This window comes from Malus sylvestris, chromosome 10 (assembly GCF_916048215.2).
Source record: "Malus sylvestris chromosome 10, drMalSylv7.2, whole genome shotgun sequence".
Taxonomy (NCBI): domain Eukaryota; kingdom Viridiplantae; phylum Streptophyta; class Magnoliopsida; order Rosales; family Rosaceae; genus Malus; species Malus sylvestris.
Window position 1 is genome coordinate 9,104,608 of NC_062269.1, and position 15,716 is coordinate 9,120,323.

The 15,716-nt window shown below is 36.9% G+C and overlaps 1 protein-coding gene across 1 annotated transcript; it reads left to right on the top strand.

Moving 5' to 3' along the window:
• Window positions 1-7,058: 7,058 nt before the first annotated feature.
• On the top strand, window positions 7,059-8,496 carry LOC126586869 (bZIP transcription factor 11-like). Its single transcript, XM_050251837.1, has one exon. It carries the CDS (start codon window positions 7,709-7,711, stop codon window positions 8,186-8,188), a length of 480 nt encoding a protein of 159 aa, XP_050107794.1. The 5' UTR covers window positions 7,059-7,708; the 3' UTR covers window positions 8,189-8,496.
• Window positions 8,497-15,716: the final 7,220 nt, after the last annotated feature.

Genomic DNA, 15,716 nt, shown 5'->3' on the forward strand with positions numbered 1-15,716 from the left:
ATCAACTATCATTACTTACGTTTCCTTACTTCAATTTCTTGATTCTTTATACATTGATTTATAACCAACAATTAGCCACTAAAACATAAGGTTAAATCTCAAATTTTGCACCAATCTCCCCCACATTGCTCAATTCCCCAAACAAGGCTATTTTCTCAATTATTTAGCCTCATTTATTTTATTTTATGGCTGCATCTAACGTCTTGTCAGACTGCCTATGTACCTTAAACAGGGATCAAGCCTTTCGTAGTTCACAATAATTATTTGTAGGTGACAAGCACAAATCAATTTAGAAACGTTTGTGGAACTATCAATTATATACATAAGATAAGAAGGAAAAGATCCACTCACCTGGAGTCCACGCTATGATTCACTTACACTCACATCGAGGCGTCCCCAACGATTGGCGCCTATAACAATTATCGAATCACATCTCAGAACTCCTATCAATAGAATACAAAATTCATATAAGGCACATCCTCAAGGACATTCTAAAATAGTTTGAGGCTCATTGACCACAAGTCAACCGTCGATTAAATATCGACGGTAGGGTCTAAAACCTTGTATAACTCAATCCGGAAGATCTGCATTTCAGATTTTCAATCTGCAACTTCCAAAGATCCACATTATATTTCTAGAATAATATACTAAAATTTCACTACGATCCAACGGTCGGATCTCCGCTAATTGTCCAAATTCAAGTGGCGATTAACGTTTTATTTTATTAACTTACAAAGCCAATTCGGAAAGATCCATGCATCGGATTCCCAATCCTTAAGTTCCTACATTCTTCAAATATTACGTATTACAATGTGTCAAGGTTTAATGAAGATCCAACGGTCGGATCGTCGATTCATATAAATACTTATCAATGTATCATAAAGAACTTAGGTTCCAACGATCAACCTACGTCATTCAATATCAAAACTGAATTTTTGACATTTAACATAGCCTAAAAATAGCATTAGCGGCCCATTGGCTATGCACCACCTCACACGCCGCCGTGGATGGCGGTCAGCCGCCCCGACTAGCAGGAAAATCCAACTATTTCCAAAAATTACCAAATTTCACAAAAATGAAGATCTCAATGAGTAGAGCAAGTTTTATACATGTGGCCAAGTCCAATTTGGCTGGGAAATGCCCCAATTTTTGCTAAAACCGTACGAAACCATAGAATTGGTTGTGATTTGATTCGACCTCCAAACTTGCTCCGACGCCTCCACCATTACTTGGGCTTTGTTCCTGTGTTCTAGGGGAGTGTTTTGGTAGTGGTAATTGAAGGAAAACGTTTCACAATTGATGGATTTCGAGTAATGTTCCCTGCGACACCCATGAGGTGTTCGTCGTGAAATCTCCACCATTTCATGCAAATTTTGGCTAGAATCGAATGTTGGGATATGGTGATGACGTTTGGTGGTGTTAATGGGCTTCAATTTTGCCGGAGAACCGACGGAAATGGCATCAGAAAGCATAGAGAAACAGGTCGAAGGTTGGGTTCCGGGTTTCAAGGATCCGGTGTCCTTCCCTTCTTCCTCCTTTCTCTCCTGGAACTCATCTCTCCTCATCCCATTGGGTAGTTCTTTCATCTTTTTCTCCTGATTGGGTAAAAGCCCTTTCTTTCCTCTCCTCTAATTGGGCGGTAGCTCTCCCTTTTTTTCTCTTCTCCGGTTCTCCCATCTTCTTCCTCCCCATTGACCCCTTAATAATAAATATAATAATAACGATGATATGAAATAAATGAAATAATAATTAACAATCCTTACCAATATACTTTTGGAATACAGTAAGGTAATAGTTCATACGCATCACGAACCAGCGATCAACGAAAATCAATACCTTCGCCACTAGGGTACTCTTGTAAATTCTCATTTTAAAATTATAAAATAATAATATTTGGGATGGGTTGTCACACCATATTTATATATCATCTCTAACCGAAAAGGTTATTTTTTAGACCCTTAATAATTTAATTTTTTTATGTTTGTTCTTTAACTTTATTGGTTAATTGAATTAAACTACCATATTAAAATAAGTTTATCCGGACATATTTTAAATGTCACTTGTCGCTAAATGAAAAGGTTATCCGAACATATTTTAAGTGCCCAGCCTGATAGCCAAAAGGTTCTAATTTGGCTTGGTGGGATCCACTTGGTTTTGCCCCAGCCCTCTATTGGTGTTAGGTTTTGTAAAAAAAAAAAGGGCTAAAAATTGGTCTATGGCCCTATAACCATTTCCATTGGAGATGGCATGAGAGGGTATGGTGTGGTGGCCAAAGTCGAGACTCGGAGAAAGTTGAGGGGGAGAGGTAGAGGCAGAGAAAACAGAGAGAGATTGAGAGAGATGAGAGAGCGTTTGTTGAATGACAGAATGTGAGAGACTGCTAGAGACACTGAAACCCCTAAGTAAGATTGGACGGTTGAGATTAAATCTCAACCAATCCGACTGTCCACAGGATTCCTAAACCTAATTTGAAATTAAATATATCTATATTTTATAAATATTTCGGTTCAGCTCGGGCTTACCGAACAAAGGTACATGGGATATAGAATCTTGTATAAAACTTTTTGGGATAGGTTCGGAGTCAAGTGATGAACGTTTTGGGATGTTTTCGGTTCAGTTTCAAGACTTTTCGATTCGGTTAAAAAATTTTGATATTTGTTTTTCACCCCTAGTCTACATTGTACCGTGACTATGACCTCGATAGAGTCCACTATCTTGCAATATCTTTTGACAAATGAGACAGATTGTCTGCCCTCCTATTTAGGTGCCCTTCTCAGCCCCTCATATTTTGTGTGGTCATGGTTAAGCCACGTCAGCATTTTATATTAATTTTTGGGGTATTTTGATATGGGTTCAAAGTAACTAAAAATTGAACCTATTTCAAAAATAAACAATCACTAAAAATTAGACCTATTTCAAAAGTAGGCTTATAAAATTGGACATGTTTCAAAATTTCCCTTAATTTTTTATAGTGATAATAAGACAAAATGCAATAAAAATATAAAATACTGACGTGACTTAAGCGTGATTGTACAAATAAGAGGAGATAGGAAGGACATCCATCCTTTGACAAAAGGCACCGAACTGTCCAAAATCTTGCAAGACAAGATCACCCTTCAATTCCTCTTTGGCCCCCAAGCTCCAAAAGTAAAGTTAATAGCTTACACCTAACGCAGCAGTTCATCTCAAAAATAGAAAGGTTAAAAATATAAAATGTGAACTTACATTTTCTTTCAAGACAAAAACAAAAAAAAATTAAATAAGTAGAATTTTTTGTATGATCGTCAATGTTGTTTTTAGTGTAAAAAATAATAATAATAATAAAAAAATAGTAGCTCACACCTACCATATATCCCTAGATTTCGCTAATTTCCAAAGTGAATCGTGTCAGGCATCATAGTCTATCGCTTCGTAGTTTGTAGTGCACACAATAAAATTACCGAAAGGACAATTAGAAATGTGCTTTAACTTTAAGATAACAAACAACAATAACAAGAAGTTTTTTATGAACTTTTGATTAACAATTTAACGTCAATTTTTATACTTATATTATAAAATATTATGTAAATAATGGAAGGTGATAGGGGCCGGCACGGTGGCCTATTAATTTAATGATGGAGAGCACTTCAAATAATTACGTTGTTACTTTTGATAGAGAGTTCATATAAAATCCTACCTTGAAAATAATTTTTTTAACATTTCTCATGTAAACACAGTTACTGCTACGGAAAATATACAAAGGATTCATATGGTACAATTGGTGAAAAATAGGCAACATTTGGGGTAGTGTAGCGTGATTGACTTGTACAAAGGGTTGTAATTTTGGGAGTATTAAAATCGTGGAAATGAGAAAGATGATCTTTTACTGCAATATCGATAAATATTTATGCATATACATTATGGTGTATGTTCGATCTTTGCCGATTGTCTTTTTTCCTAACCATATAACTTTGTCGCTCTACTCAAAAGTTATAGTTTTTTTGCATTTGCATAATTAGTACATTTATTGCGACTCACTTTATTGTGAGAGCTTGTATAAAACAAGTTTAATACCATGTGACGTTTTGATTCAATAATATAATGTCATAAAAAGAAATTTATCCATGACATTACATTATTGAATCAAAATGCCAATATAATGGTGCACTTGAATCACTAAAATGACCAATTTAATTAGAAATTCATCAAAATGACAAAATTTATCAAAAGTTTGAAATGAACCTAGATTATTTAAGAAAATAGATTTGCTATGGTCAGTTATCAGCGTGCTTGTGCAATTTTTTTAAATTATTGTAAGGAGAGAGAGGGGGATTATTTGAAACTATTACAATAATTTAATAAATATGAGACTTTGTATGCGATTTCTAATTATAAATTGTTTTTTGTTGAAACCTTGTTAGTTTTCAGTTTTTTATCGAAGTCCTTGTCATTAATATAATAATTTATTTATATGCAAGTTAATATATTTTTGAAACTAAAAATTGAAATTTGTAGATGTTTTTATTAATGAGATTTTAAATAATACCTATAATATATGGGATTAAAAATATTAAAAGATAAATTATACTCTCCAATATATTATATATACATATCTAAATATAGATACCTTCATTAAAATTAACCAAAAAATTATTGTACCAAAACTGTACCACCTCACAAAACCGGTGCAGTTGAATTCGCAGTGTATCTGGCATGGAAGCCGGAGAAAACAGCAGTACATTATTCACATTATATCGGAGGAGATGAACTTACTCGTATACTCATTTGATTACTACAGAACACTTACTAGCATTCTATAAAGTGCCACGTTTACACCACTTTGTTACCGACATGGTGTTGTTTGCAGGAGTACCTTTTTCTTACTAATCTCCTTCTCCTTTCTTATCCTCCTATTTAAACGGTTATAGTTAAGTTATGTCAACGTTTTATGTCAATTTTTTAATAGTCAAAAGAAGACAAAAAGCAATTAGTAAAAGAAGAGGAGGGAAGAGGATGTGAATATGAGTTGGAGGGGGGGGGGAATTTTACTCCGTTTGCAGGCCATATATAAAAATAGAATAATGCTAAGTAAACAAATTTACAAATTAAATTATGTATCACTACTGAAAAATAAACATATTATTCAATATTTAAATAATAATTTAATCGTCAACATCTATACTATTTGGTCTACAATTTTTTTTATATAAATTTAATCTCTCTAATATTATCCATAAAATTATCTTTACGTTCACATCTGCTCTTTTTAGATAACTTCACATGTGCTTTAAATATGAAGTTTGGACTGTTGAGATAAAGGATGTGCTTATCAGTTTTTTTACATAATTGACTGAATGATAGCTACATTTCTCTTATCTGTTCTCTTTTTTTTTTTATTTTATTTTTTTTTATTCTTAAGATCTTACATATTCACTTTGAAACGCGAACAGTCTATGTAAAAAAAAAAAAAAGGAAGCTAAATTCAAATGGATTTAGTCATCTAACTTATTATTATCTGATAATAACTAAATGAACTATTTTTTTTTAGTTAAACAATGAAATCATGATAGGTTAATCAAATAATTAAACGATTTATGATTTAGTTTATTTTTTTTTAAAGTTCACCCTTATAGGGTAGCTTACTGAATAATTGATTTTAAAGAAAACTAATGAAAAATGTTTGAAAACTTTAAGTTTTAACGATAAGAACAAAATAAAGGATAAAATGAATAATACCATGATTGATTTTTTTTAGTGTAAAAATATGGTTTTTCGTTAAAGTAAACAGTACCGAGAGCTTTTCGTTAAAGTTCCCTTGACTTTAACCATCAAATAACATTGTTGAATCTTAAAAACAAAGAAAAATGTAAAAGAAAAATAATACAAAAGAGAATGTAGCTATAATTTTCTAATTTTCTAAGGCCCTGTTTGGCACATCATATAGGGCACCGGATAGTACTAATAATACGGTGTACGGTGTTTGGTGCCGTTTGGATTAAATAGGCACTGGATTAAATAATCCGGGCTCACATTTTTTATCCAGCGTTTACCCGACTGCTTATACCGTCCAAATTCACAGTATAATTTAGTCGGCTTCGCTCTCCTTCCTCTCCGCTCGCTCTCCGCTCGAACTCGACCCCCTCTCTCGCCCTCTCTCTCGCCTTCTCGAACTCGACCACAGGACGGTGTAGCTCGGGTTCTTCAGGTCGCGGGACTTGGGCTGGAAGACGACGGTGGTGGGGGAGGAAGTTGGAGGTTGCGGAGCGGATCTCGGAGAGGTCGTAGATTTGGGGGTTTTGAGGGAGGGAGGATTTAAAGGATTTGAGGGAGGCGACGGAGGAGGAGGTGGAGGATTTGGAGAAGTTGTAGCTGGAGTTGTCGATGGTGGTGCTGAAAATGGCGGAGCAGACGAAGAAGAAGAATGGAGAGAGGGAGGGATTTGGGGGTTGCGGTGGAAAGATCTGGGAAAAGAGATGATTTCTGTTTTTTTTTTTTTTAATTTTATTTTAAGTTTGATTCTCCTATCCGATATAATATCAAGCACAGTATAAATAATACGGTCAATAGTCCGATACTGCATCAAACACCCGACTAATTTAGTCAGTACTATCCGGTGACTATTTATCCTATCCGACAGAAATAGTCAGTACAGTCCGACCTGCCAAACGAGGCCTAATTGTATAATTTAAAATTTCTTTTTAATTTGCTTTGAAATTCACTCAAATTATAACTGATCGTCATATTACATTTGTTGGAATAAAACATCTCTAAACAACGTTAGAGTTTCAAAATTAAATTTCCAAGCTATAAACAGACACTGTTCTGACCAATTAATCTAATCCGACAGTTTCACCCTAAAAAAAATCGGTATCCCTACGTTTATTTGACATGCAGTTCCTTTCAGTTAAAAAATGTTTACTATAAAAATCTATGACAATTACAAACAACATGAGATTGTTGGTTCCCAGCTGGATCTGGACGGTTGTGAGGTCTTCTCTCTCCTCACCACCTCACATGTCCCATCCCTTTTAATATAATATCAGATTCCAAACTCCTATTAATATATTTCCTTTTAATATATTATCATCAACTATTTGGCTCCTTTTTCTCTATAAATTCCATCCCCCAAACCCTCCAATCCCTCCTCTCTTCCACCTTTTTCAGTTTTTCTTCATCTTCCCTTTCTTCTTCTGGGTTTCTTGAGTTTGCAGCCCATTTGATCCATCTCGGTTTTCATCTGTCCTAGTTTTTCTCCCGTTCTGCTTTTAAATTTGGGATTTTGTCTCTCCAAATATCCAAATTCTCAGAAAGTTTCAAGCTTTATGCTTCGCTGGAGTTTCTGAGATTGTTTCAAAAATACCCTAAATCTTGTTATTTACTTTTTGCTTCTGTTTTTTTTTCAAGAAACTTTATCTTAAATGCTAAACATTTTGTTCTTGATGTTTGAGATTGATGACTCCAGTTCTGAGTGAAACCCTTCTCTCCGAGTGCATGATAAATTCCACTTACAGGCGCAGGACCCATTTAGTTCAATCCTTCTCGGTCGTCTTTCTTTACTGGCTTTATTACGTTTCATGATTTCACCTACCATCAAACCCTACAATAATAATAATTAGTATTTCTACTATTTTCTGTAAGTTTTGAGTTTATTTTGTTCTTGGGTCCTGCAATAATCTCTCTCTGAATTAATTTCTGGGAAAATCTGCAAAACTTTCTGTGGTTTTCATCAATGGCTTCCTCCAGTGGGACATCTTCAGGCTCCTCCTCCATGATTCATCAAAATTCATGCTCTGAGGAAGACTTGACGGCTCTGATGGACCAGAGAAAGAGGAAGAGAATGATTTCCAACCGCGAATCGGCCAGGCGGTCTAGGATGAGGAAGCAGAAGCACTTGGATGATCTGACGGGCCAGATCAGCCAGCTACAGAAGGACAACGAACAGATCATCTCCAGCCTCAACATCACAAGCCAGCATTACATGAACGTTGAGGCAGAGAACTCTGTTCTCAGAGCCCAAGCTGATGAGCTCAGCAACAGATTGCAGTCCCTCAATGAGATTGCCAGTTTCTTGAATGCAAACAATGGGGGGCTCCATGCAGCTGCAGCAGATTCAAGCTGCTTCGCTGAGCCTCATGACAGCTTCTTCAACCCTTTGAATCTGTCATATCTTAATCAGCCTATCATGGCCTCTGCAGAGATGTTCTACTGACCGTGTTCGGGTTTATCTATTTATATCTGTATCGTGTTTCTGTCGACTTATCGATAGGATGCGTGTGAGCTTCTTTGGATTCTGGATGGATTGATAAAAACTAGAGAGAGAGAGAGAGAGAGATGTGTGTAGTTTTATTTGACTGTTTTAATTAGATGGTGTTTAAGGAATTATTTGTGTGTTAATGTAAAACAAAAGAGCTGTGGTGTTGGGTTTTCTGGGTCTGTAAATGGGGGCTATGATTTTATTGCAGTGGAATTTTCTTATTAGCTATTAATGTGAGTGTAGCTGTTTTTATTGCTTAAAAAGTTGTCTTCAATTTGTCTTTCTCTAGCATGCATGCGTTATGCGTACAACTGTTTTGCAATTCAAGAGCATCAATTCTTTTGGAGTGTATGATACTTCCTCTTTCGTGAAAAAATGCAATTTTTTTTCACTTCTACAAAAATGTTTTGAATTAGTATAATATCTTCGAGGCGTCGGAATATAATATCTTGATCCTTCTCTTGCCTTTTTTGCCTATTTAACTCTTTTTTTCTCGCCTTTACTTCATGTTTAGCCTTATCTTGCTCATAAGATTACCTTTTTTGCTCCATATTTAGTGCATATAGGTGAGCCAATTCGTCAACTATTTTGAATACATTTTTTTTAAGATTTATTACTGGCATTCTAAGCTTTCTATATTTAAAAAGAAAAAATAAATATTGTTATGAGAAGTGCACATTTAGATTTGAAGAGTAGTAATAATGGTTATTTTCTTTTTTGTTAAATGTTTGGCAAATGTTATAATCTCCCTTCTTTTACAAGTTTATAGAGTCAATTCACTTTGTTAATTTGAAGATTCATTTAAAGAGTCTCTTGGAGCAACATTTTGTTGGTTTTTTGCTAAAATGGTTTACAAATGTTGTTTATAGAGTCTCTTGGATATGCTCTTATGTTTTATCTCTAAGGTTAGCAAGTTGGAATCAATTGTTTTGGAAGTTTGAAAAGTAAACATTTTCTTTAAACACAATCAAGATATTTATGTTTCCTTTTTTCCTTCAATATTTAGAAATATCGCCACTTGAGAAGTGCTTGAACCCACTTCTGAGTGATTAAAAGTCTTAAAGTCTAACAACTTGGGCTAAAAGTCTTTTTAACAAGTTTCAAATTATCAATCATATGAGAAAGTTTTCCACCAGTTTAGGCAAGAGATGGTGATTGATCTTCCTTAATCACCAACCTAGAGATCTACATCTCCTTCTCTTTTGTAAAACTTGTTATATGGGTTCTCCTTCTCTTTCTTTTTTTTTTTTTTTTAAGTTGTACCATAGTTTTCACTGTTGAAAAAGATATTTTGCCTTGTGATGGGTATAAAGTTTAAGGAAAACTAATGAAAAATGCTTGAAAATTTTGAGTTTTAATGATAAGGACAAAATAAAGGGTAAAATGAATAGTACCAGGATTGACTTTTTAGTGTAAAAATATGGTTTTTCGTTAAAGTGAACAGTACCGGGAGCTTTTCGTTAAAGTTCCCTAAAGTTTAATGGGTTAGGAAAGAACTCTGTTTTGCACTTGATTCCATTGCAGCTTGTGGACCACAAAGGCACTGAAATTAGAGTTTTCCATTTTATTCTTGATATAAACTTATTACAGACCTAGTGAAAACGAGCGAAAATTTTACTATATTATGGTGTATGACATGTACTAAATGAATGAAGAGTTGAATGTTCGATCAAGGCTCTAATATCCAATAACAGAACAATAAAAAATTTTAATATATAATATACATCAGTGCATACTAGAAGAGTACCACAACTGCTTTTTCTACTCATGTCTTATGATGTCTCTCGATATTCACTTTTATAGGATTTTTTTGCAACTGATGAGAATCATTTGTAATTGTTAGATTGATATATATATATATATATAGTTTACAAAAGATAAGATCTTTATAGTCTTTTACAATGTACTTACAATGTTATATTAAAGTTACGCCATCACACTGGAGTTAGCTACTATTAAGTATCAAACTCATCACATATATCGTCTTCAATATCTATGTTATTTGAACATGAGGCCTTCTCTAACCAAGTGGCTACATATATCACAGAACAAAAACTATTTGTAACTGTTTGATCGATGAATTCTATATTCTTTTGCAGCGATCTATATTAGTGACAGTTTGTTGTATACAGTACAAATTTTTAGCAAAAGAAAGGAGTATATCAACACAAACAATATATAAAGCGAAACATTTAACTGAAGTCATATTTGCTTATATGTGATTCTCACAAGATTTTAGACTTAATATTTTCCTTTTCTTTGCTAGGGTAAAAGTAAAACCAAGCATTGTGAATCTGAGAAAAAGGCAGAAGGATGAATGAAATATTAAAATAATAACGACAGGTAAAGGGTAATAAAACCAACTAATTGAAATTTAAACAAAAATTAAGATTGAATTATGGTTAAAATCACCAAGTGGGTGCCTGAAAAGCTCTAAAAAAAATCTTTAAAATATAAAATAAAAAAAAAATAAAAAAGGGATAGGCCATGGTAAACTTGGGGAATTTTGGAGTGCTCAAGTTGTCAAGGAACAAGTCCCACGTGAAGGGAACAATTTTAGCACTGCAACTTCTCAAACACATGTACATGATGAACTGCAGGCATCAGAAATAATGAAGTTATGGTTACAATATTAATTTATTTATTTAAATATATGAGATCTACCTGCTAAACCTGCGCAATTATAAAAAAAAATAATAATAATCAAACAGTAAGCTTGTGCTTAGATGCTGCTTACATTACAATTAGCTTTTACGTGCATGTGTTTGTCATATTCGTTCGACATTTAGGAAAGAAAACAGAGCCACTAATTAATCACATATTTGAGATGAAATGCTCTGTTGTTAGCGTCTGGTACTTTTTGGGGGGTGTGGAATCTGTAAGTTGGCTGAAAGGGATCTCCCACAGCATGGCGCAAGGGGAGGTTGAAGATCTTGTGATTCATTTAGAGGAGTCTATGGAGTTGACGTCTATGGAAAGTGGGATCCGCCTCATTGGGGCTGTTTTGGCAGATAAAACATTGAATAAGTGGGGAATAAGGAATGTTTTGAGGTCATCCTGGAGGGAGTTTGGTGACATTCAAATCAAGTGGGTCAGAGATAATACATTTATTATTACAGTCAGAGATGAGGAAGTTGTACGAAGTGTTTGGATCAAAAACTAAACTTTGGGCTCAAGAAAGGAGCTGGCCCGAAAGGAGGCCCAAAGGGAAGATAGTCGAAGCCCAGTCGAAGCCCAGAAGGCAGAAAGGGCCTTTTCTGACTTGGTGCAGCTCATGAAGACCACTTGCTTACCTACCCAAAGGCCAAGTGGTATAGACTGATCAGCTACACAGCTCATAAAGTACTTTATGATGGCAGTCCATGTAAAAAAGCCGATGAGTCATCACCTTCAAACCGCATTCGGGCAAAGCCGCTGCTACAGGAAGCCAAGCCAAGTTGTCTATATAAGAAGAAGGAGAAACCAGGAATAAGGACACTCAAACAAACAAACAAAAGCACAAACTCTGCTCAAACCAGATTTGCCTTCAAAACAAAGCTGTAGTCAGCCTTCATCCCTTTCGGGACAAGCCTTCATCCCCCTCGGGATAACCCTCTCTTCAACCCTTTGTAATAGCTCTGCTACCTTGTTCAACCTTGCTGTAGTATCGATTCATTTTTTGTAATCTCTCTCTCTCCCTCTAAGCTTTCAGACCTTTGACAAAACTACAAAGATAGGAACCTGCAAGACGAGCAACCTTACCCGATAAGGTTTAACCTTGCCCGACCTTCTTTGCTTTGTTTTTGTCTTTTCAATATGTTGTATACTTCCAGTTATATGCAAGTTATTTCTAGCAATATGACTATTAAAAGGCTTTCTCAGTACTTGAATCCGATTTGAATATATCGTCAGTGTTCAAACCAGATCCAAGTTCTAAGCCCTCGGGCATGTAAATCTGATCAGTTAAAAGTCCTTGGCCTCAAGGCATAAAAAAGAACCTTATGTGGACTTAACCCATCCACGACAGTCCTTGATAAACGAGAAGTCCGAAGTTACTTGGGGCGCAAGTAATCAACCTACCCTCTAGTTTTCCTTCTATTATATCATGATTACCATAGAAAGCTTGAGTATGGAATGGATTCTAATGGAAAGCCTCAAGGCCTACACCTAAGGTCCCACAAAGGCATCCATTTGGATTCATTCCGTTCAGCGATCTAAAGAGTCTAAGTATAGGAATGAACTCTGATAGGAAGCCTCAAGGCCTACATCTAAGGCCCCACAAAGGCACTTATTTGGGTTCATTCTACTTCTTGGACTCGGTTATTTGGGTTCATTCTACTTCTTGGACTCGGGTAATCAGAAGTATAATAGTTAGAAAACTCCGGCAATCACTAGAACAAATATGATGTGTTCAAGCACCGGTTTAGTTATTGATGGGAAGCCTCAAGGCCTACACCTAAGGCCCCACAAAGGCACCTGTTATAACTAACACGGTTTCTTGGATACATACATACATGCAACTAAAGCGATATCCATTTTACATCTGCCATGCTAAAGATGGCAGTGGCACGCCTGAGCACCTAAATGTTAACCTTGATAGGAAGCCTTAAGGCCTACACCTAAGGCCCAACAAAGGCACCTCTCAAAGTTAACGCTGTCCTTCTCTTTCAGCCTTGCCCGACGAGACTTGCCCGACAACGCCCGACAGCGAAGCAGAAGCCCGACAGCAGCCCTCAAAACCGGCGCCAACCTCCAGGGGAGCTGTGTGCTCGTCGGCCAGGAGACATCCCCGACGGAAATTCCTGACGCGAACACGAAGGATTTTGGAGCAAGTGCCATGGGCGGTAATGAAGCAGCACTTTGTGGTTAAAAGATGGCCACCTGAACTTGCTTTTGAGGAGGTCCAACTGGAGATTATGTCGTTTTGGGTGCAAATTAGAGGAGTTCCATTATACCTTCATACAGAGAATAATGTTAAAAGACTGGCTCGGGAAATTGGAGATTTTATTGGGATGGAGGATTTATCTCATGCTAGAGGTTTTCTAAGGGTTCGGGTTGATATTAATACTAGAAATCCTTTAGCAACAGGTTGTTGGCTTCCCAGACCTAATAACAAGGAGACATGGATCGAATTTAGGTATGAAAGGCTGCAAAACTTCTACTACAGGTGTGGTAGAATCGGACATGTCAACACAGAGTGTTCTTTTGGATATAATAGAGGGGGTGCCACAGGTTATGAGGAGTGGACACAAACTGCTGCTATCAGGGACATTCAGGAAAGTCCAAGACAGTTGGTGTTTTCTCAGGGAGAAAGAAGACACGCTGGAATAGGTAGTGAGGCTTCGTATGTTGATCAGCAAAGACGGTGGAATGTCATGCGGGAGGAAGGAGGTGGAGTCCAGAGTAGTCAAACGGTGGGTCCCAACTATGATGGTGATGCACGCAGAACACGGTCTCCAGATTCGGGAATGATCTCAATTGGGAGTAGGAGGCGAGGCGGTGACGGGGAGAGGTTGCAATGGATAATGGGTGAGGCCTCATCTCACATGGCCCACCAGGTGTTAGGAGGAGATGAGAATATATTTGGGCCGACTATGCTTTTCTTTGGGCTTAGACAAAACGCAAACCAATTGGGTAATGTGGTTATTGAAGATGTGCCTGAAGAGATACTTAATAATAATAGGCCTACCATTTTAGGTGGTGTAGAAGGAAGCAGCTCTTTGTCAACTGATGAACTGCATGGTGGGACCTGTGAGCAAGTTGGGGATGTTATTCACTCAATGTTGAATTTTTAGCCTACAATGGTGACTAGTACAGATACTGCTAGGCCTCAAGTGCAGGATAGAAGTCATCAAGATGTTTTTGCAAATTTATTTTGCTCGATGGGACTTAAAAGGCGTGCAGATGACAAGTTGGAAGGAGCCTCAGATTATAAAAGAAAGAAGGGGAAAAAAGGAGAAGGCAGTTCGTCTTTTGTGCATAGTGGAGGGCAGAAAATTCGAAGGTATAGAACTAGGGGACGTCAGTTGGAGCAAGAAGGTTGTTATGGGAGGAAGGAAACTGCTTGATGTTCCAATGGTTCAGTTGGACCAGGAAGCTTATTATACAGGTAGGGTGACTGAGGCAAATTCACAATCGAGTTGTGGCGGCTAGCCCCAATCAGCCGCCAGGGCGCCATGATTTATCTACTGTGGAACTGCCATGGTCTAAGGTCAGACAAGGCAATTTGAGCTCTTCAAGGGCTTATTGGTAAACATCGACTCGATATGGTTTTTCTTTCTGAAACCAAACTGAACAACCATAGAATTGCAGCATTGTGTCAAAGGTTGGGATATGCTAATGGTTTTGACGTTCCACCAATGGGTACTGCTGGCGGTATTAGCCTTTGGTGGGACAATGGTACGGAGGTTAGAATTCCTTTTTCTTCAAACTCTGTAATTGATTCATATATTAGTATGGATGGCTCTCAACCTCAATTTAGAGTTACATGGATTTATGGAATCCTTTATAGAGATGAAAATGAGGATTTTTGAAGGTGGATGGTAACTGTTTTGGGCCTTGTGATATACCATGGATGTGTGATGGAGACATTAATGAATTCTTATTGGAGGATGAAAAATCGGGAGGCTGAGAAGTTAGGCTTAATTGGACTAGATATTTACAAAGCTTTATGAACAGAATGAAATTGATTGATATAGGCTTTAAGGGGCCTAAATTTACCTGGAAAGGTACAAGGGTTGGACAATTGGTGGAAGAAAGAATTGATAGATGTCTCATCAACGTGAAATGGCAGGAGTGGTGGCCGAACACTTCAGTTATACATGGGTTGGTTATGGGATCTGATCATTGCCCACTTATTGTCAACAGTGAGCCTGTAGTTGTTCGGGGTAAATGTCCATTTAGATTTGAAGTTTTTTGGACAAAATATGAGGGTTGCAGAGAGATTATAAAAAAGTGCTAGGATGAAGAGTGTGTGGGTGACTCGTTATTGAGATGGTAGAAGAAACTTAATCTATGCAGGGGCAGGTTGAATGAATGGAGTAGGCGGAAGTTTAGACAACAGAATGAGCACATAGAGAGCTTAATGAGACAATTGGAAGAGCTACAAGTCAACTGGAAGGAGAATGTTGAACAAATTCAGGAAGTTTCCATACAGCTTGATAATTTGTGGGAGCAAGAGGAGGCTTATTGGCATCAAAGGTCAATGGTCAAATGGTTGCAGTAGGGGGATGCTAATACAGCTTTCTTTCACCAATCCACGTTGCAGCTAAGAAGGCAGAATAAGATCGTGAAGCTCATGGATGCAAATGGGCAGTGGGTAGAAAATGACAAGCTAATAAGAAGAATTGTTGATGAGCAATATAAGGCTCTGTTTACGTCTGACAGTCCAAGGGAATAGGGAACTCTTCTGGATTGCATTAAGCGAAAAATAACTCCGGAGATGAATAATATCCTTACCAGGCCGATATGTGATAGTGAAGTGGAAGATGCTGTGTTTCAGATG

Coding starts and splice junctions, on each gene's coding strand:
- LOC126586869 (XM_050251837.1), top strand. CDS start 7,709: ATGGCTTCCTCCAGTGGGACATCTTCAGGCTCCTCCTCCATGATTCAT.